The sequence below is a fragment of the Protomyctophum parallelum genome, assembly GCF_964188405.1.
Source record: "Protomyctophum parallelum genome assembly, chromosome: 7".
Taxonomy (NCBI): domain Eukaryota; kingdom Metazoa; phylum Chordata; class Actinopteri; order Myctophiformes; family Myctophidae; genus Protomyctophum; species Protomyctophum parallelum.
The window spans coordinates 4,522,015-4,544,069 of record NC_139705.1 but is presented as its reverse complement, the minus strand read 5'-3'; the positions used below and the strand labels follow the sequence as shown (position 1 = coordinate 4,544,069).

At 43.8% G+C, this 22,055-nt stretch overlaps 1 protein-coding gene across 4 annotated transcripts in view; it reads right to left on the bottom strand.

Annotated features, from left to right (window-relative positions):
- The window catches only part of flna (filamin A, alpha (actin binding protein 280)), a 75,029-nt gene that overhangs the window by 45,600 nt on the left and 7,374 nt on the right, over positions 1-22,055 (bottom strand). For all 4 annotated transcript variants that reach the window (XM_083770218.1, XM_083770220.1, XM_083770219.1 and 1 more), the window contains exons 2-7: positions 20,800-21,275; positions 5,737-5,988; positions 2,175-2,272; positions 1,263-1,410; positions 530-648; positions 62-139 (exon numbers count right to left, since the gene is read on the bottom strand). In XM_083770218.1, coding sequence (XP_083626344.1) covers positions 62-139; positions 530-648; positions 1,263-1,410; positions 2,175-2,272; positions 5,737-5,988; positions 20,800-21,169 — 1,065 coding nt within the window. In that variant the 5' untranslated portion in view covers positions 21,170-21,275. The remainder of the gene's footprint in view (positions 1-61; positions 140-529; positions 649-1,262; positions 1,411-2,174; positions 2,273-5,736; positions 5,989-20,799; positions 21,276-22,055) is intronic.

Genomic DNA, 22,055 nt, shown 5'->3' with positions numbered 1-22,055 from the left:
TTATTTTTTATTTTTTTAAAGGGCAGTGAGGGGACATAAGGACTTAACATCGTTGGCTTACCTTGTGCATGCCGGTGACTTTGGGAATGTAGAAGACAGAGTAGGTGCGGTTTTTATCATTGTTGGCCGTCACTTTAGCCTGGAGGAAAATAGACCACCAAAAGTTATTAAAACCCCATTCTGGGGGTTAATAGCAGAAAATAGCAGATCTACAAGCTCATAGCGCGCCACCGAGTGGCGCGCTACGAGCTTGTAGATCTGCCATTTTTGAAAAATCGTGAAAATGTGGCACAAATCTTTGAATGTACAGTATATTCTTTCAGAAGACTTTTTTATTGTATTTTGACGTCAGGCCTAAATGGGTTTTAAAAACAACAAAAATCTACACGGTATTTCATCAGGGGCATATTCCGTTTTTGGTATCAGTGTGAGAGTGCATGTGGGTTTGCTGCAGTGAATGTCAGCGTGCATGCGTGCATGTGTGCGTGCGTGCGTGCGTGCGTGCGTGCGTGCGTGCGTGCGTGCGTACCTCCTCTCTGTGTCCTGCAGGGTCTTCCACATACACCAGCACCTCTCCCATTCCAGCACTGATGGTCTCCACTGTGAACACTGCCTTCTTCATTACCACATTACCAGCAGGCTCAATACCTTGGGGAGAAGAGAGACAAGAAGAAGAATTAACCAGGGTGCATACTTAGTTTAGACTATAGTCATTGGTTAGACATGGGTTAAGGTTAGGGTTTAGGTGTGCTGCCCCGTGGGAGGTTAGGTTTAGGGTGAGGGTTTGAGATAGGTTGTAGGACTGACTGGTCTAACCAAATGACTAGTCTAAACCAAAAAACTGTCTTAAACTAAGTACTGTCTGCACCCGAATTAACCACATTAAGGACCAAGGACCATTGTGGTCCATATTTTCTACTTCAAAATGATTCAACATGAAAAAAAAAACTAATTCAAGTAAAAACATCAGCACATCACACAGCACTTCACATTGTGATGCCATATGAGCTCGGCTATTTTCCCTACAAAAATGTCCACATGCCCCAAGCATTTCCACGCCCCATGGCACAAAGACACACTCAATATAGAGGGCAACCGCTGCAAAGATTATGAGCTGGAGTCAATATAGTTTGTATATCGAGTCACTGCTTGTATACATTTAAAACAGCTTCTTTGTCAATTCAGCTGTTTAAATGAATACAATTACATTTTGCCTTTAGTAAAGCGCCCGTCCTGAATGATGTGTGCGTCCGTGTACGTACCAGGCCCATAGGCACGGGCCTTCTTGGGGTTGAGCTTTGGCCTCAGTGGAGCGCCAGGCTTTAGTTTAGACTTGGGGAACTGGGACAGGTAGGTCATGACGGAGTGCTCGTCCACATTGGGGTCAACTATCTCCTCTGGAGTTATCACCTATAGGGTTACAAAAGGGGAGAGGGAAACATGTTTGTACTTGCAGTGTTTTGTTATATATGCAAAGACCTCCAAAATGCCCTTGGAGAGGGACCCGATTTCCCCAATTTTAAAACGGAAAACGGAGCTGCAGGCGGAAACTACAGTGACCACAGAACCAACCGTCGTAGCATGCTGCTCTGTGCCAGCCGCCACCCTTCTGCCAGTCATGCAGACACCACAACTAAGATGTGTCAAATCACAAAAGCTGCAGCACAGCTCAGGATAACAACCTTTTTTTTCCTCTTCTATAACATTTCTGGTGTCGACACGTTTTATTCATATTTTTACCGGAACGACATCAAAAGACAATAAGATGTTTGGCCAGTTTAGTCTAGGTTAGTTAACAAGGCTAGATTGACCCATTTTGGGGCGGAAACCCCTTTTGGTGCCATCATTATGCTATGCTTTAGCCGTTGAAAAATAGCAGATCTACAAGCTCGTAGCGCGCCACTCGGTGGCGCGCTATGAGCTTGTACGTCTGCTATTTTTGAAAAATCATGAAAGTGTTTGAGAACGACTGACCTAGAAAAACATGGCTTTTTCAAGAAAACAGTGCAGGATTTAGAAGACATTTGCAGAATCGTTCCCAGGTCGAAATGGGTTAACATACATACAGCAACGCTCAGTGGTGTGAAGCACCTCATTTTCTTTTTACCTTTTCCACACAATAAAATGATGAATCAGGCTTTTAGTCTAATCTAGAATGCGTTTGCCATTTTTACCTGAGGAATGCCCAGCCAGTCATCGGCTTGCTGCATGGCTTCCCGGGCGTTGTCCACAGGCTTAGTCTGATCCCACTGGTCCCAGTCAGGGCACAGACCTACAAGAAAAACACAGAACATTCATAAATATCAATACAGACTGAAAGATTAAAAAAAAAGACCCTGGCATAATTAAATAGTGCATGGTCACACACACACACACACACACACACAAAGCATAACATTTTGATGGTTAACCCAAAAATGTGTTCCTGACAGTTTTCTGAAAAAGCCATGTTCCGTATGTTTCGCCGTTCTTCGATTTTTCAAAAATAGCAGACCTACAAGCTCGTAGCGCAGCTTGTAGATCTGCTATTTTTCATAGCTAAAGCATAACACCAAAAGGGGTTCCCGCCCAAAATGGGTTTTAAAGAAGGGTTATCTGCTTGTTTGACATGTTTGATAACAGAGAATGTCTAAATGAGTTTGACCCTCCTCACAAGGGGAAAGAACAGTGCCTCCGTTACAGCCATCAAGTCCAATTAGGAATGATATCTTGACATTATTGCCTTTCCAGTTGGCATACACACAAAATGGGTGATACCTGGGGGGGCTGGACGGGGGGGGGGGGGACAACCCCAGTCACCTAGGTAATAGTTAAGTATAGAGGGTTTAAGTGGTTATCGTTAAACTTAATAGCCTCTGCGTGATGACTCGCCAATATGCCCACTGGCTCTATCTCGTCTACGTTATCAAAACAGCTAAACAGTTAAATAGGTCCAGCTTTTTTCTTTTCCGCCTTTAGTTGGAAAGAAAAGGCTGCACTCCGTTCCGTTATCTCTCGATATAGAGCCCGTTTGATATCCACAGGTATGAGAAGAATTCAAAGCATGTAAACAGTCACCCTTCATTCCCCTCACCTACTCCTACCGTATAATCTCTCGCTGTATACTTCCCTCCTCTCTCCTCACTTTCCCATTTCACAACGACGCCATAACGGTGGAGGCGTCTCGTCGTTTTCCCTGCCCTCAAATTTTCTAAACACTTTCTCCGCCCTCGAGGTCCGCAGGCATCTATTTAGTGTCGTTGACGAGTCATGTCACTTTAACCCATTTTAGACCCGAGGCCGATTATAAAAATACCTTCTAAAACCTAAGGTTTCCTTTAAAAATATATATGTTGCTACATGTATAGCAACCACTAATGACACAGAGGTAGCTCCTGGATTCAAAAAGGTATAATATGTATCAGGTCTAAATGTGTTTAGACACTCGCACAAAACATTTGTGCCATCTCGCAGTATCGTAGACTAGTGCTCAGTAAAATGTACACTAATATTTGGTGCAAATTTGCCCTTAAGAGTTTACTACATTATTTCTGGGACATCCAGAGGGGAAGATCTGATGAATACCTATTCGGTATTCTGATATCTGCATGTAGAAAAGTATTTACACAACACTGGTTGCTTCCGGAGGCCCCCACCATAACAGAATGGATAGATATAGTAAATTATATTTATAATGTGGAACAGATCACTTTCTCTCTCAGACTGCAGAGGTAGAAATGTATAAAGTTTTGGTCTAATTGGGTGGAATATATTATTCCTTTGCGGACAGATTTTGTAGCGGCAAGGATTGAATGATTCTGTCTTACTCATGTCTCTTTTTTTTTGTTTTGGTTCTGTTGTTTTTATTTTAATTACTGCTCACAATTTCAAATACTCCCTTATGTCTCCCTATGAGTATGCTTTATTTATTGTCTCCACCAGGCCGAAGGCATGTGGGGAGAGTATGTTTTGCACTCCGTCCGTCCGTTTGTGTGTCCGTCCGTCCGTCCGTGTGTGTGTCCGTGAACAGCTAATCTCGGCCACCGTTAACCCGGTCGATGCCATATTTTGCACACACACTCCCTGGATGCCAACCATGAACCTCTGCCCCAAACATTCCAGAACGGCCTGTTATAGCGCCACCAGGAGGCCGCTTTGTGCAAAACAAGTTTTTGCACAGTACACCTACAGATTTTGTCCAAACATCACGCAAATTGGTACACAGTCTCTCTAGAGCAATTCAACGAAACGGGTCTTTCAGATTGATCAGACTCCATCCTGATTGGTTAAGATTGGCTTCCAAAGTTCACAGGAGTGCTCAGTTTCAAACAAAATGCTGCAAATCATGAACACATCGCGTGAATTCCGTGAAATTGTGCACCCACATTCCCACTAGGCCGAGGACGAAATGCCACATGAACAATTTCAACTCAGCCTCAAGGTGGCGCTATAACTGGCCGAAAAGTGTTTTTACCTCTAACTGCACGGATCTGTGGATAACCTGGTGGAGACCTGTGCCCGGAAGGGCACTTTTTCTAGTTTATTTTATTATTATTATTATTTTGTTCCCGTCTAAAAATGAAAACCTGTGGACAAAGAAACACTAAATGGTTGTATAATATGATTGTGATGTCCCTAAATAAAGAATATAAAAAAAAAAAAAAAAGTACACTCTAAAGCAGGTAGTACCTGATCTACCAGTAGCTGTGCAGGTAGACCACATGACATGCCCCTAAACATATATAATTTAAATAAATAAACTATGTTTGCCATCTGCCACTTGAATTAAAGGAGACTTCACTTCAAGAGAGTTTTGCACCATCATCAGTATTTCAAATATTATGTACAAAAGAAAAACGCTACCAATTCCATTACCCCCCCTCTCCATTTCCCCATTCCTCGTGCATTTGTCTTAATGTGTAACTATTTTCAGCAATGGGACAATTCTTTTTTTTTTTTTGGTGGGTAGATCTGGTTGAGCTAGTCATTTTGAAAGCAGCTCTCGAGTCTATAAAAAAGTGTGGGCACCCCCCTGCTCTAAAGCTATATTTATTATTTATTTACTCTCCATCATGTGTGGCGAAGCATAAATTAGGCTTAAACTGGCAAAATGAAAGTTGTAAAGTAGCCAATATACAATGCCTTTATACCTGTGGTTAAGCGGGACTAACTTTGTCGCGGACGCATGGAGTTGATGTGGCTTGTTTTACAGGTTAGGGTTACGCATAGGTCTTTGTGAGGTCAGGGGTTAGGCATAGTTTTCTGAGGTCAGGGTAAGGTTAGGTTTAGGCATAGTTTATTTGTGAGGTTATATAACCCCGCCCTACTAGTAGTAGCAGCCAGCGACTCCCAGGCTGTGCGAAAAACACAGTCCTGTGGTTAAGGCCTCAATTACACCGTGACCTATACAACAATGTTGCATGCGAGATGTAAGCAGGTTGTAAGTGTCATGGCCGCCCCAATGCATTTCCAATGGAAGTCACATGATTCGATACAACATTTTAGTTTTAGTTTGATGGCTGTGTTGTGCCCCCCTCCCCCGCATCAAACAAAAATGTTGTATCAAACCATGTGACTTCCATTTGAAATGCATTGGGGCGGCCATGACACTTACAACTTGCATGCAACATTGTTGTATGCTAGATGTAATTGAGGCCTAAGAGGTACACAAAAACACACACCATTCCTACAACGTTAACGCCCCATAATCAACATTCTCCCATCCATCCATCCATCCATCCATCCATCCGTGCTAACCTGGAGCGCAGCTGTCGACCAGTGCCCCCAGGGCACGGCCACTCTGCCAGTCCCTGCTGAAGTTGGTGATGGGCATCTCGGGCACCTTGTTCTGGATCCATCCCAGCAGCCTCTGCTTGGGCGTCTTCTTCTGCTGCTCTTCGGACTCCTCTTCCTCGTCCCACATGGGCATGGATATGGAGTAGTGCAGGATCAGGGTCCAGATCAGACCCAGGATCAGCTTCAGGTTCCCATCCACGATGGCTTTAGAGTCTGTGGGGGGGACGGGGGGACATCCAGTTAATTAGATCTATCATTTCGTTTTTGGCTTTACGTAGAACTTTCAGAGGGTGCATTTCTTTTAAACAACATTCCTCTACAAAGTGTTAGTTAACGAGGCAAATGCATTTTGTACGCCAATTGTGAATACTAGACATGCATATTTACTGAGAACAATTCGGTCTTCACAACAGCTTCAGTGCATTTGGAGAAACAAAGTGTGAAACGACAAAATGAGCTCAGCACAAGGGTGTAGTCCACTTCTGTGTCGAACAGGTTAAGATGTATTATAGTCAGATCCTGGTTCAGTGATTTCACTGAATACGGAATGTTTCAGGTCTCCTTTCTTCAGGAGAGGGAGAGGAATGCAGACATACATTCGTCAACAATACCGCAGAGGCAATAACACAATATTTCATGCTCGACATGCAATGATAAGGCTACTTCAACAATGTATACTTTTCACATTAAATATACTATGAAAGATAAGCATCAAAACATTCTTTTTCAAATCAGACATAATCTCATTTGACATAACCTGGGCACAGCGTAGATGGGAGTAAAAGGAGTAGAAGTTTTGAAATGTTCAGTGCCATGATAAGTCGGGAATTTTCCAGACCAATAATTCTCTAACGGCAGTATTTATGTTAATGAGAACTTATCCTACAGTACATAACAGGAGCCAACAATAAGGGGGAACAAAAATATCAGTATAAGATTTCAATAAAAGCCCAGTGTCAGATAATCACCTGTCCATTGTTGAATTTAGTTTTTTTTTTTATTACAGACACATGTTGCTTGCTTGAAACACCTTAATGTTATGTTCTTATAGTCAATGAACAAACAAGCCACAACAGAACTGTGTGGGGCTGAGGACTCGAGAGTGGTTGGAGCCGCTGTCCCAAGTGGTTCCAAATGATTTGGGGGCATTTTGTCTTGTCGAGGCAGAACTACATACACACGCACAAGAGAGAGAGAGTGATGCAACGAGATACTAGCCTAGACATGGAGGACGAGAACCACACAGACATCAACACCACAGCATGCACACAGGTTGTTACACAAGACGTAGTTGATTAAGGAGGAATGATTGCTCGGGCCCCGACCCTCAGGGCTGGGTGGAGCTGCGGTGTGTGCGTGGCATGGCATGCGTGCGCGTGTGCGTGTGTGCGTGCGTGCGTGCGTTGGAAAGGGGGATTCCTCTTCAACGGCTGTCAGAAAGGATTAATGGAAGAACTAAGGGTTAGAAGTACTGTGGATAAGTGCAGCCTGGGGGCTGACGGAGGGAACCTCAAGATTAAATCTGTAGAGTTTACAAAACCATGGGGTCAATGAGATGAAACGAAAAGGAGAACAAAAAAAAAAGAATGTACAGGTGACGTCGAGTCTCCACCTTAACAGAGACGTCAGATAGAGCAGGCCTGCAAGGCCTTTATTTTGTCAGATGGAGCGGAAGCTCAAACCTTCACTAGGCATTCAGAGGCACGATAAAACCAGTCCTGCAATACAGCCCATCAGTGTCAGTCAGTGTGCGAGCTATTTTTTCTTCGTAATATTGTTCTTCGCCCAGCACCTGCCCAACTCTGGGTATTGTAATGTGCACATCTTTTTTTTGCTTTAATCTAATGTTAGTTTTGCTCTTTGGCTCATACATACACACTGTATCCAACCATCCAGTAATACCGGGGACCGCAGTCTCCCCAACCAAAGAAATGTGTCCAAGACTCTAGACTATTTTTAAAATCATTTGCTTGAAACCAATACAGTGGCTGTTGAAACCAATAGAGCTGAATGTTGTCTGAAGTACAACAGCCAGTCCCCGGCGTCGTGCGGCTAACTTTCCATTGCAGTTTCTTGCATTTGAGTTTTGGACCCCATTGCTGTTGTTGGGAACTGTGGTTGGGGGGCGGAGGGCTAATGAAAGGGGCTGAATGTTTAAGGTTTGCAGCAGGGAGACAAGGGGTCTGGCCCACAGCTGCAAGTAAGAGGTCTGAAGATTTGCGGCTCTCTGGATGAGGCATCTCGACCAGAGGGGGGGGGGGGGGGTTGAGGTGAGGTGAAGCTCGGACATGGGGGAATTCTCCAGAAATGCAGAAAGCACATCAAAAGAAAGAAGAAAACCCGACTTAGCGTTTCTACAAGATTTTCAAATTGGCAAACTTTTCCAAGGCCTACTGAGCGATTAATTGGGGGGGGGGGGGGGACAACTGGAGTTAGGACATCTGTTGTCCGACTCAGATTGACTTGATGTTCCGACAGCGATCCGCTAGCAAGCTGCCAACCTGCGATACATGACATGTCAGCTGCTCACAGATGGAATAGAAGATTAACAACATATGATGAGGCAAGTCACGTATGATCCTTTGCACAGCCCAATTACAAATATAACAAAAATATTGCACAGGTGATGTTACAGGTATTGTAGACAATAGACATCCCACTTGACAAAACAAGCCAGTTTTGCGGCATTAGACAGAAAGATGATTAGATCATCTTGCATCTATCAGGGATTACCGTATATAGGATAGACAGTGAGAAATGGTACATTTATATAGAGCCTTTATATACTGTAGATTGTGCATTACATTGACCCATTCACACACACACACACATTCATACACCGAAGGCGGTGGAAACCATGCAAGGCACCAACCAGCACATCAGGAGCAATTTGGGGTTCAGTGTCTTGCTCAAGGACACTTCGACACCAACTCTGGGGGAGCCAGGGTTCGAACAGGCAACCTTGCGGTTACCATCCAGCCCCTCTACCCCTGAGCCACAGAGGGCACGTGTGCATGCATGTTAAAGGTTTTATGTTAATCTTGTTAAGTTTATCTTGCTAAACTTATTTGATCTGGTTTCCTCAAGTGTGTGTGTGTGTGTGTGTGTGTGTGTGTGTTGGAATCCAGTCGTGTTGGCACTTGCTACAGGAATGCCACTCAGCAGTAGCACATACAAGCAGGGCGTGCCTGTGAGGAAGCGGAACACCAAAGCCCTAACAGAACAGAACCAACCACAACATGACCTGCGCTTTGAAACAGTGGACTAGTCTCAATGCAGGACAAATTCAGCTTTGAAACAGTGGACTAGGGCAGTGGCCAAGTCTCAATGCAGGACAAATTCAGCTTTGAAACAGTGGACTAGGGCAGTGGCCCAAGTCTCAATGCAGGACAAATTCAGCTTTGAAACAGTGGACTAGTCTCAATGCAGGACAAATTCAGCTTTGAAACAGTGGACTAGGGCAGTGGCCCAAGTCTCAATGCAGGACAAATTCAGCTTTGAAACAGTGGACTAGGGCAGTGCCCAAGTCTCAATGCAGGACAAATTCAGCTTTGAAACAGTGGACTAGGGCAGTGGCCCAAGTCTCAATGCAGGACAAATTCAGCTTTGAAACAGTGGACTAGGGCAGTGGCCCAAGTCTCAATGCAGGACAAATTCAGCTTTGAAACAGTGGACTAGGGCAGTGGCCCAAGTCTCAATGCAGGACAAATTCAGCTTTGAAACAGTGGACTAGGGCAGTGGCCAAAGTCTCAATGCAGGACAAATTCAACTCGGGTCAGGTGCAAGAACAGGGTTAGGGTTACTAAAGCGATCTGAAAGATTTCATATCTTTACAAATGGACTTGAAAATGGTCTAAAAACTCAGTTTGGAATTGTCCCGTCAAACAAAATATATATTTTAGGCTATACTGGGTCGGACTGAATAGATTGGTCTCCGTACAATGCATTTCTGTTCTCCATCAAACTTCAAATAAATTGCCTTACCTTAATAAAAATGAGGCTATAGATATAAAATATGAATAATTAATTTGATCTTGCTAGAGTGCACGTTTCTCAGCACCAGCAACGGCACAGACAGAAGAGACATCGGAGGTCTTTAAATTAAGCTTAACCCATTCAGGAGTCAGGACGGGAAACCATTTTGGTGTTTTAAGCATTATGTTATATTTTAGCTATTGAAAAATAGAAGATCTACAAGCTCATCTTGAAAATGTGGCGCAGATCTTTGATTATTATATTCTTTCGGGACGAACGTTTTTAAACTCAAATCTTTGCTTCTGAAAATTCGTGAAAATATTTATTTTATACAGCGCTAAACAAAATAGTGTATAAGAACAGCGCTAAACAAAATAGTGTATAATATATAAGTATATATAAGTGCAGGGAGCTCCTTTCTTGTAAATTGAACTTGAAAAAAAAAGAAAAAAAACTATACCCTCAAATGTTTTGTTCTAAAAACGCAACAGTATTAGCTCCCACTTAGCTAAACTGAATTATAAATAAAAAATGACAAAACAGTTCATGAAAATAAATAATAACTAATCAAGCGGGTCTCAATTCAGCAGCACCAGGTTGTACAGGACAAATGTCCCACCCTGGCATCAATAACAGTACTGTACTTTGACTTCTCCCATTCAACAGCACCAGTTGCAGAGAGGAGCACATATGGCAAATGTATGCGTCGTTGCAGAGAGAAAATTGGCCAAAATAGTTTTTTGCCCCGATTTCCGACATCGGTGCCGATAATCGCCTGTTGCCGATAATCGGTCGATCACCCATTTGTTTTCACATCGGTATAGGTCAGGAAATGAGTCTTCATCATTACACACTTTTTTCTGTATGGAAGAACAAATTTAAAAAGATTCAAATTCAACTCCAGAGTTTCACACAGCACATTTTGTATGCCGGTGTCCTGCACATGTGGGCAAGTCATACATGTATAATCCATTGCACAGATTAGTTAGAAATATAGCAAGAAAATTGGGATATGCAAATACTCCCCGCTAGGGCCAATACCCCCGATAGTTGTGTGTTATTCGATTCATGTCTCACACACACACACACACACAATGGAAGCCACTAAACATGCGTGGAATCTGCCAAACATTCTCAGCAGACCACAGCACTCCAAATCCAATGGAGCCCATATACGGACACGGCATGTTTCATTCCCCCCCAACTCCTGAATCATACTCCCCCCACCCCCCGTGACTGTGACTGAGTGTATATAGTGTATGAGTCGAGGGTGTGTATGAGTCGAGTGTGTGTGTGTGTGTGTGTGTGTGTGTGTGCGCTCGTGTGTGCGCGCCTGCCTGCCAGTAAGAGGGGAGAATACAAAAGCAAAGATCAAAAGAGCATGAGGCTACCGTATAAACCTGTACTGTGTCTGTGAGTGTGTCTGTGTCTGTGTGTGTCTCCATGAGCAGTCTTCCCTCAAATCTCCCATGACTCATTTGTTTGGCTCGCTGCAGTGACACCCCCCCGCCCCCTAACCCCCACCCACCATGACATCATCGTGACCTCTGAACTATCCCAGTCTGACCCAAGGCTTGGAGAAAGAACAACAAGGAGGGGATGAGACGAGAGCAACGAGGCTTTTGGTTTTGAGTTAAAAAACGTTTTAACTCGGAATGCATTCCGGTGTTCACATTCACATCCGGGGCACCGGTATACCTGGAATTGGATATGGACCAGACAATTCTGATCACTCAATGCTTTCACCCATCATATATCTGCTACCATAAAGACTAATCAAAATTGACCAGACATCTAATATATAATATCTGGGGAAGACTTTACCAAGAGGAAACAACCATCACCAATGTGATTTGGCATCCAAATACTTTAATGGCATTTGCCTAAACGTAGACCATGTAAGGTGTCATATTGTGAGTCAGCATAAACAAATCCCATACATCTTGTGCCTGAATTACACAGAAAAAGTCCAATTTAAGCAAAGCAAAAGATATCAAACGATATGTGTAAGTGGTCAACCAGGACAAAGGCGCGCACACAGACTTTATCCCTGGAAAAGGGGCGGTGTGTATAGTGGCCACCCTTAAACCCAGTCATACAGAACACTGTGAGGAAATGTCATACATTCCATACCCTCCTCATCGATGACAAACACACTGTGTGCGTGCATATGCGCGCATGCGCAGTATGCCGCTGCTAAGTACTCAGATCATACTAGTATTATTCCCTGGGATGATAGTAACATAAATGCCATTCATTGTCCTTTGTTCACGTAATCGAGACACCACAAAAAAGTGAATTAAAAACATGTCAGCATAAAAACCCCAGAGACCTTTTAAATGAAGTGACAAATCACCCAGCTTATACATCTTACTGTAACCTGGCAGCATTACAATTGCCTAAATGAATGCAACTTGAAGCCTCCATATCCCCTAAGCTGGGAGTCTCCTTCCCTCACCGTCACCCACTCCAACAAGTAACATGCTACTACACTTCCTCTCCTTCCCCTCTACTCCGTCCAGTCATCCCTCCCTCCCTCCCTCGCTCTACACTTCTCTCCCTCAGCTGGAAAAGTTCCTCCTGGTTTTTTAGCCTTAAAAGGGCAGAAGCAAACTGGATCCTGGCAGCCCACCCATTCCCTGGGCTCTGGTTACAGACAGAGAGAAAGGAGGGAGGGAGGGAGGGAGGGAGGGTAGGGGAAGGGTGTGGGAGGGATTTGTGGAAGAGGAGGGGAAAGAGTTAGAGGAGGAGAAAGGCAAGCGAGAAGTGCTGTGTGGGACATTTTTAAAGCCCACACTGACAGCAGGGTACGATAGGCCCGAGATGTCCCAAAACGCAAGGACAAGGGGGATAGGCTGAGACATTAAATGTGAGAAGAAGGGGAGGGGGGGGGGGGGGGGGGAGATTAGATGCAAAGCGGGGGAGAGGTTATGGAGTCACTGTGGAAGAGAGGGGACGAGGGAGTTGTGGAGGTGAAAGGAGGACATGGGTGCAAAAGTGATGAAACGAGGTAATGGCACGTGGCTTTCATCAAGGCTGCGTTTCCTGAAAGAGTCAGAGAACTCATATCACCCTAAAGGCAGAGTTTTGCCTGCAATTGTTTTGTTTTGGGGGTTCTTTTTTTGGGGGGGGGGGGCATGACCAGACTAATATCACTGGAACTTCGGTGTGGAAGATTTATTTCCAAGGGGCGGTTACAAACGGATTACAAACATCACAGCAAAAATGCTCTAATTGGACACCCACAACTCTGGGGTGAACAAAATGTAATTCAAACTGAAGAGTACGTGCCAGACCAGTCTCCCAAGGGATGTTGTTCCTGTGGCACATTAGTCTCCTTTCCAGGCTATAGGGCCGTAACATTATAAACGTTTTAGAAAGTGAAAATGATATCCACACATATTTCAGGGGGGAAAAAAAACAACCTTGGTTGTGCAACAGTGCCGTGAACAGAAAACAACAGATCTATAAGCTAAACATGTGCTGCATCGTGGTGTGTGCTTGTAGATCTATTTTCTGTGTGTTTGTGTGTGATACTTGTTAACTGGTATGAATGAAGTATAAACGCGAATGTGCAGGGATAATGTTGCAAATGCAGGTGAGCACCATGAAAAGCCTCGTTTACATTTTTTTTATTTTTTATTCTGCAATGTCAAACTATATTATCATTAAGATAACAGCAATCTTGTGGATGGTGCTTCAAGTTCACAAAAACAATCCTTCAATGCCCACTCCACTTCCCTCTTGTTGAATTTGACCGTGAGCCAGTGGGTATAAGGGCACCTTTCCAATGCTGTGAAGTCATAATAACCCCCGCCACCATTGTGCTGAATGGGAATGTCCACTCTGCTAATCCTCAGTGTCCACTTGACCAATCCCCTTTGCCTCGTCCAGACAGGAAGTTATGCTAATGATAATGAGCTGGCAGGAAGTGATCCATTTCAACCCAACGGTGTGGTTAAACTCAGTCCAACTCTTTGGCCAACATTCCACTCCGACCTCCCCCCCCCCCCCCCTCATTCCCTTTTATCTCGTTTCTGAAAACATACGATTACATTTAATGCTATGCGACATCCCTACCCTTGGCAGACTTTCTGTACAGATACAAATTCTTCTTCCCCAGGAGGCAAATTGCTTTAGTCATCAGATTACAGCTGCAGTTACAGTGACGAGAGCGAATCACAGGACAACGGTTCGAGCGCCAACACTTAAAAGGGCTCAAAAGGTTCTTAACATTGTGTATGCACATTGCACACAAGAACACATTTGAATAAAATTGCCTATGGCTGGGATTGTTATCCATCTTCACTTATCTGCTTTAGCACAATCTCAAATAATTATTCATTTCACTTCTCCAAATGAATTTAACTACGATTAATTTATGCCTTTGTTAGTGATGGTGGAACGAGACAGGACAGGTGGGAGAGACAACATGCAGCAAACTGAGCCTTCAGATCAGAGTTGAGCCATGACGGCATTTAACCATTCATCATGTGGTGTATATATATATTAGGGCCGGGACTAATTGCGATTAATTTAGATTAATTAACTACAGAAAAATTTATCGCGATTAACTACAGATAAATTAATCGCACCTTTTCTTTCACCGCGGAACGTTTCTCACTGGGCGCTTTTCTATAGTACTGAAAACTGGAAATAATAAAAAGTCACCCCATTTTGTGTTGCCTAGAACTGGAGGTCTGACAAAAAACAGTAACAATATGAAGTAAGTACAGCTTTGTGATGTCACTGAGATGTACTTGTTACCGTTACTATTTTTTTTTCAGACCTCCAGTTCTAGGCAACACAGAATGGGGTGACTTTTATTATTTTTTCCACAACAGGTATATTAATGACAGTAAAATGTTGAAAATGAGTGGTATCCTGTAGTCACTATTCGTTGATTCACTGGGATACCAAAAAACATTAAAAAAAAAAGGTTTCTCGCTGTTCTCGGGTTGAATATCGATATGCGATTAAAATGCGATTAATCTAGATTAATTCATCGCAAAGCCTCTGATTAATTAGATAAATTTTTTTAATCGAGTCCCAGCTCTAATATATATATGTGTGTGTGTGTGTGTGTGTGTGTGTGTGTGTGTGTGTGTGTGTGTGTGTGTGTGTGTGTGTGTGTGTGTGTGCGCACTCTCACCAGGTGAGCCACTTGATGTCTCTGCAATGTTGCAGTGCAGAGTGCAGACAATACAAGAGTTGTGATAAAGCTTGCGTCATCATAAATGTGCCTGCTCTGCACAAAATGGCTCCTGAAACTCTTTCGTGTGATCACAAGAGGTCTCTGCCAGTGAAATGAAGATGGAATTTTGGGACGCTTGGCGAACGCTGGCCATATATGGAGCGTGTCTTGTGTACACAAGGTTTGAATGAGGTCAGATCAACATATGGAATGTCAGAACAGGAAGAACGGGGTGGGGAAGGATCGACATATGGAATGTCAGAACAGGTCAGCAAGGGTCAACAAGGGTTTGAGGTCAGATAGTAGAGTTGCTGGCATATGGAGCGTGTCACGAGGCGTGATGGACTGACAACCATATATGGAGATCTAAGGGTCTTCATGATGTCACGAGGCGTGACCGACCATTATATGGAAACGTGATGTCACGAGGCGTGACCATATATATGGAGATGTGAAGTCACTTAACAAACAGAAGATGCAGGTTTTCAGGTTTTAGTAAATGCGAAGGTCGCAATAACACAGAGAATTTTACTGTGTATGGTATGGGGCAACAACCCTGGAGCACGATTGCAAATGCACTTTAACAATACCTACCATACAAGGCATCCCATCTCCCCAGATCTGACTAACCTAATGGGCTTGAGTCACTGCGTCTACACAGTCATGGTGAATCTGTGTGAAACCACACACACACACTCACACGCATACCTTTGAGTGGTTGACCATTAGGTCACCCTGAGGGTTGACATTCTATACTCTCACCATCATCTGCTTAGGAGCCATTCATTTATCACCGAGTCAACTTGAAATGCACCATTTCCTTACCTGGTACATTTCATTCTGGTATGAGTTAATGAACTTGGTTGCCACAGTGCTTTGTCACAACTTTGAACCAGTCTCGATGACAATGTCATTCACAATGTTGTGATTATTCACTTTTTAGAGTAAACCATTTATGAAAGGTTTTGAAAAAAGTTCCACTATACAACAAATGGAGACACCAGGCTGAAAGTGGTCAACACTCCAGACAGGGAGACATGTTACCGTCTGATGTAAACTCATCTCTATAGCTTTATCCATTCTATGCAACGACATATCATTATTATGTAACAGAAGTAAAAGAAGAAAAGAAAAAAAAAAAAGAAGTCTGATAGTTGCCCAACAGGCCCTTGTCTCAACCTGCGAGTGCTGCGACCGTTCAGGTTGGTGCAGAGAGGAGGAGTCAGGATCAGAGTTGCATCACAGTTGAGCCCATAAACTAAATTCTGCCTCAGTGGATGACAGGATGGGAAGAGTTTGACGTTATTATTCATTACGTGTGTAGTCTTGTTTCCTCCGAGCTGCACAAGCTGGGTGAGACACAGAAGGGCTATGAACCGCATTGGGCACAGGGCTGGCTTCCACGGACACTATCTGGACAAGATGCTGATGAGAGATTATAGCATCCCCAAGCGGACACTTTTTAATTGGTTGATTCAAAGAAAAATAAGTTGTTAATTATGTGCAGAAGCTTCATTGAACTCAGGCAGGCACACACACACACACACACACACACACAATGTGAATTGATTTAACGTGTTCAAACAACGGGATGAGTGCAGTGGAAAAATAAGCACATACACTCCTGTCTGCTTACACTTGCCTATGCATGCCATGTAGACAAGCACACACACAAGCACGCATGTAGACAAGCACGCATGTAGAGACACTGACCGACACACACACACACACCCAGGTTGAGTGAACCTGTTGGGACATTGTAGAAATGTCCCAACAACAGAGACTTTATAGAGACCACATGAATCAATAAACCAGCCAAGTTATAACTCACCACACACACACACAGCCACAAACACAAATACCGGTACACACATTCTTGCACATACAGTACGAGTAAAGCCTAACTCGCACATTATATGCATATCTATATTTACTAACAAAAACTTGACCCATCTTTAGTTGAAAATCCATTATCTCTGGAGACACGGTCATGCCACAATAAACTAGGCCCAAGGATGATACATGGTGGAGGTCAGGACATGTGAATCCATGCACAGCATGCATGAATGCATGCACAGTACGCACGCACATACCACTGTCACACTGTCACGCACACACTACATGGTAAGAGGACCACAGTTCTGTCTCATAGCATCTTCTCTAGGGGTATGTCACAATCTCCCCAGCTCTCTCTCAGATCAATCAACTCCTTCAATATCTTCAAAGTCTCGATCCTTACTCGTCTTCAAATACCCCGCTCTTGCTTTCCGATATGCCTCAGTTTGTTTCCTACATACAAACCTGCGAATATACTGTAAAGCTGACATCTATGCATGTGCACGTTTGTAATTGTGCATCTATCTCATGTCGTTAAAGCATTTTACTGCATGTGCACACAGTATATGTAACAGTTTGTTTCTTGATTTATGATCTATGTCCACTATATGAGTACCATGATGCATTAAGTCCCTTATTCTCTGGGTGATTAGGTGGGGTGGGAGCGGCCAGCTTGGGAGAGCTTTTTGTTTTGTAATGCAAGCATGGATGTACTTGTTGTAACGTTTCTGTCTAATGTATTGCTCTGTATTTGCTGTATGTTGCTGGACCCCCTCGAAAACGAGATGATGCATCTCAAGGGGATATCCTTTCTCAATAAAGGTTCATATATATATATATATTAGTGGCAAATGGCCACTTCTCACCTCATTTACACCACAGCTAGCTCGGTTGCAGCCCTGTCACTCTGACTCGCTCATGCAACAGGCTCTCGATTAAATTGCAATACATGTGGGTTCTCATCTGAAATGGTCTGTAATCATGTGTCTAGCTGTGCCTTAGTGGTGTGGTGTGGTAGATCACGCAAGGCTTGGCTTTTCATCTCAACGCGCGGCAGGCAAGGTAAAATTACCTGTTGGGGCCGGATCTTAGTGCAATAGTCAGTCCTATTCGAATGACGAGGGGTGTGTCCCTGGCACTAAAAACAGAGCCATAATAAAGCTGAGTCAGTCGGAGACTCTGAGTACTTTACTTACTGATATTCGCAATTGTACTGAGCACATGTTGTAGCCTGCCTGTTGTGATCTACAGATTATGTGGAGATCCAGAGGGTTTTGCAGTGTAGGACGAAGCAATGGCCCTTTAACCGAATTTATATCAATTTCTTCTAATACAACCAAGTTTATGTCGAGTGAAGCAGGAACAGGACTGTAGCAGGACCAATCTGGGCCGCCCCACCACTTTGAAAAGAACAGGAAAGAAAATCAGACCAGAGGAAATTATAGTTTGTTTTTAGTTAGATTAGTTAGTTCATGTCAGATCCACAGGTCAGCTTTAAAGGCCATCAAGTAATTTGTCATTCCACCCTAGCAAGTGGGCCATGACAATGAATGTTATGGAACACGCTGTTGCATGCCATTCTAGAGCATGGTGCAAAATTAAAACATGGTGCTTATAGCACAGCAAAAAAAGACCAAACATTATTAATCAACAGCGATTGTAAAAATGCAGACACTAAATTGCAACATCCAAACAACAGATCCAAAAGAGACCCTCCCATAGTTAAATGAACACTGTGTGAAACTGTGAACATGGCAGAAAGACCCATTCCGACGGTAAAACACTGAAACCTATATGGATGGACCAAGAACTGCATATAAGAGGGAGACGAGACCTCATACATCATTGCAAGAGTACCGATGGCAGTTTAGCAATTTGCGGGCAAGGGTTGCCGTTTGGGTGTGTCCGTTTTCCGTAGTGAAAGGAGGAAGTTAAGGAGGAGTGTGGACTGCTCTCTCTCTCTCTCTCTCTCTCATCTCCAGATTGAAGTGACTCAAGTGGAGCAGCTAAGATGAGTGACTCAGCTGAGAGGGCGGTCAGGCCCACAGACAGTGCTCATCATCACTGTCCAGCACAGCAGTTTGATTGTCAGGAGTTTAACCCATTCTGACCCGAGATCAGATTCTAAAAATGTCTTCTACATCCTGACAGTTTTCTGAAAAAGCTATGTTTCTATGTCAGTGGTTCTTCGATTTTTCAAAAATAGAAGACCCACAAGCTCGTAGCGTGGCACTCAGTGGCACGCTATGAGCTTGTAGATCTGCTATTTTTCAATAGCCAGAGCATAACATAATGCTACACCAAAATGGGTTAATCAACACATTTGGGAAATGAGGGGAACTATTCCATTAGGATGGGGGGAAAAAAAGAGAAATGATCTCTGAAACATGCTATAGATTGCTAGATAGAATGCTAAACATTTACTGGAAGACGAGACTGAATAAGAGGGCACTTCCAGTACAAATTGAGAAATCCACCCACCCATTTAGTTCCCCTTTATAGATGTGCACCACAGACAATAATGTGTTTATGTTCATTTTAGAACGAGACACCACACAAACCAGCCTACAGATAACCGGGGTTGAGTTCCATGTTGTCCATATTTGGATGGAGCACACCCCGTTACATACAGCCAGGGGACTTAAGTGTTACTTGTGACATTAAGACAGGGCATAACTATAATAATAACACCATAATCTCCTCTCTGGTGATCTGCAGCCCCACCTCTTCCTTTACATGATGTGGCTGAGTGAATATCAGGGTCTATAGTTTCTTATGGACTATTGCCCTCACCATTTACACTAAGTGATAAGAGGACTTGCAACATGCCAAGTACAAATGAAGAGGTAATTGAGGAGACTGATTCATATCTGATTCATAGATGCCCAGCAGTGACTCAGACTGTTACAGACATGTACTCATAGGTCTGCCATGGTCTCTACCACCATGGAATAAAGAATAGTGAAAACTGAGGGATAAGCGCAATCTATTCAATAAACCATTATGTCATAACGTAAGGACAGCTACATAAATCAGATCAGCATAAAATGGTTTTAAGTAAATTCACCGCACGTGTGATGGCATGCAGCTGCATCCTGCATGTAAGCTAACCCCATTAAAATCCAACAAGTTTTATGTCACCCAGTGAGCAGTCTGAGCCAACTTAATGTCTAATAGCGCTTTGGAGACCCAGTTCCTGCCCACTGCAGAACATGAGGTTAGACAATAGGCCTGTGTGTTTGTGTCTCCTCTCCACCCAATCATCTCTCCTGTTCGCCTACACAAGGCAAGGCCTTAACTACATCCAGGCCCACAAAGTTCGGCCCCGGCCCAGTCGCCAGTACAGCGTGCTGAGGGGAGCACTGGGCGAAGCCTGGGGCTTCGTTACAAAACCCCAAAGCAGCACTCGGGGACAGTCAGACAAAGCGCTGCTGCGCCTTTGAGCAAAAGCAACCAGAAAACGCCTAGTTTCTCACAATAACACGCTCTCGCCGTGACCGTGCTGTCACATTCCTACAACAGTTTGTTCACAGAAGAAGAATGGGTGGACGCTGGACTATAAGTGTGTGATTTCACGACTATTTACAAATTCGTATTTCCTTTAGGAATCACGGCGCAAAACTTTATTCCGCTATTCCCCCCGAGTTGCTGTCAGCGACTCTCTAAAGCGCAGGTCATCTCGTACTAAAAACCTAGCCTGTCAATAAGACAATGCGGGCGATTTGTGAATAATTGTCAAGTTGACTGGTTCGTTCTGCAATAACCAGAACGAATCATAGATGGGGCATATATTAGAAACGTTAGAAAAGTAACAGCTCCACCTGTGCAGAATGTGGAGGAGAGAGTGCAAGTAAAGTAGGTGTGTTAGACTTGATTGGAACGATGCCCACATCCTACACGTTTTCACAAGCCAATAAGTTGTAGCCCAACATGTCGGCATTTATCACAAACTATTTTATACAGACTACGGATCAAACGTATAGAATATTATGGCATGTCCTTTTAAAAACGTCACCCACCTATAGACACCAGCTTGATATTCTCTTTGTCCAGGAACTCCAAAGCCACCGAGACATTCTCGAGCTGCATCTGACGGAAGGTGGGCCTCTGGTTGTACTTTCTGAACATCTTCTTCTGCGACAGCGTCTCCAGGAGCCCGATGAGCCGCAGTCCGTCTCCCAGGTCCGTCTGGAGGTTGGCGATCCGCTTGTTGACGCATTTCAAGTGCTCGTTGCACCAGCGCGTGAAGGTGTTCTGCTGGATCTTCTTCCATGGCGCGTCCTCGGCCAGGTCTTTCTCCGTGGCGGGCATGTCTGCGTCCTTGTCCGGGGAGAGAGCGTTGGGAGCGGGCGCGGTGCTCTGGTGGGGACGGGGGTGGGAACCACTCATTTTTATGGTCTCGGGTGCCTCTCCGGTTCGCTAGCTGGATTGGAGGGGTGGAGTCTGTTCGACTTGTTGCAGGGGCCGCTCCCTCTGTTTGCTGTAGTTTTTCTGTCTGCGGGTCGGGAGAGAAGAAGAGTGAAAGAGAATCATGAATATGAGGGAGAAGGAATATAGCCTGGAGCTAGTGATTTCGCAAAGAAAGTAGGCGTTTATGAACGTTGTTTTGAATAGAAAAGGCTCATGAAATGCTGAGATTAATGTGTCCCTCCGCCTCCATAAACTATAGAAGCCTGTGTCGGTGATAAGATTGTGTAGCCCTAGTCAGTGTATCCACATTCCACACCACCAAGCTCTGGTCATTTAAGACCAGTCCGTCCAGTCCATATTCCTGGATCATAAACATTAGTGGGTCAAATAGTCTATCCTTATAAATATAATTAGGCTATATGTGCTATAGTGTTTGAGCCTGAATCCCTGAAATGTGTGTTTAGCCTTTTTTCATGTTTGCTTAAGATAACGGCTGTCACTGTCAGGAAAGTAGGCCTACATGAACTTTTGATATGTAAAAGACATATGTTCAACTAACAATCTCACTTATTTCACTTATGTCCCTCTTCCATTCTCTCACACTCCACACTCTCACTACACCTCTCTACGTGTTAATACCTGAAGTCGTTGATGAAAGTGCATTCTCACATTCTAACCTTGTGTGTGCGCGTGTCACCGTGTGTGTGTGTGTGTGTGTGTGTGTGTGTGTGTGTGTGTGTTTATTCAAACTCATAAATACAATGGGACACATGCTACAGGTTGTTTTATAATGTATACTTATGTAGGTAATCTAGGGATATGATTTTTTAAACTTGAATGAATGACCACAACCCTTAGGCACTAT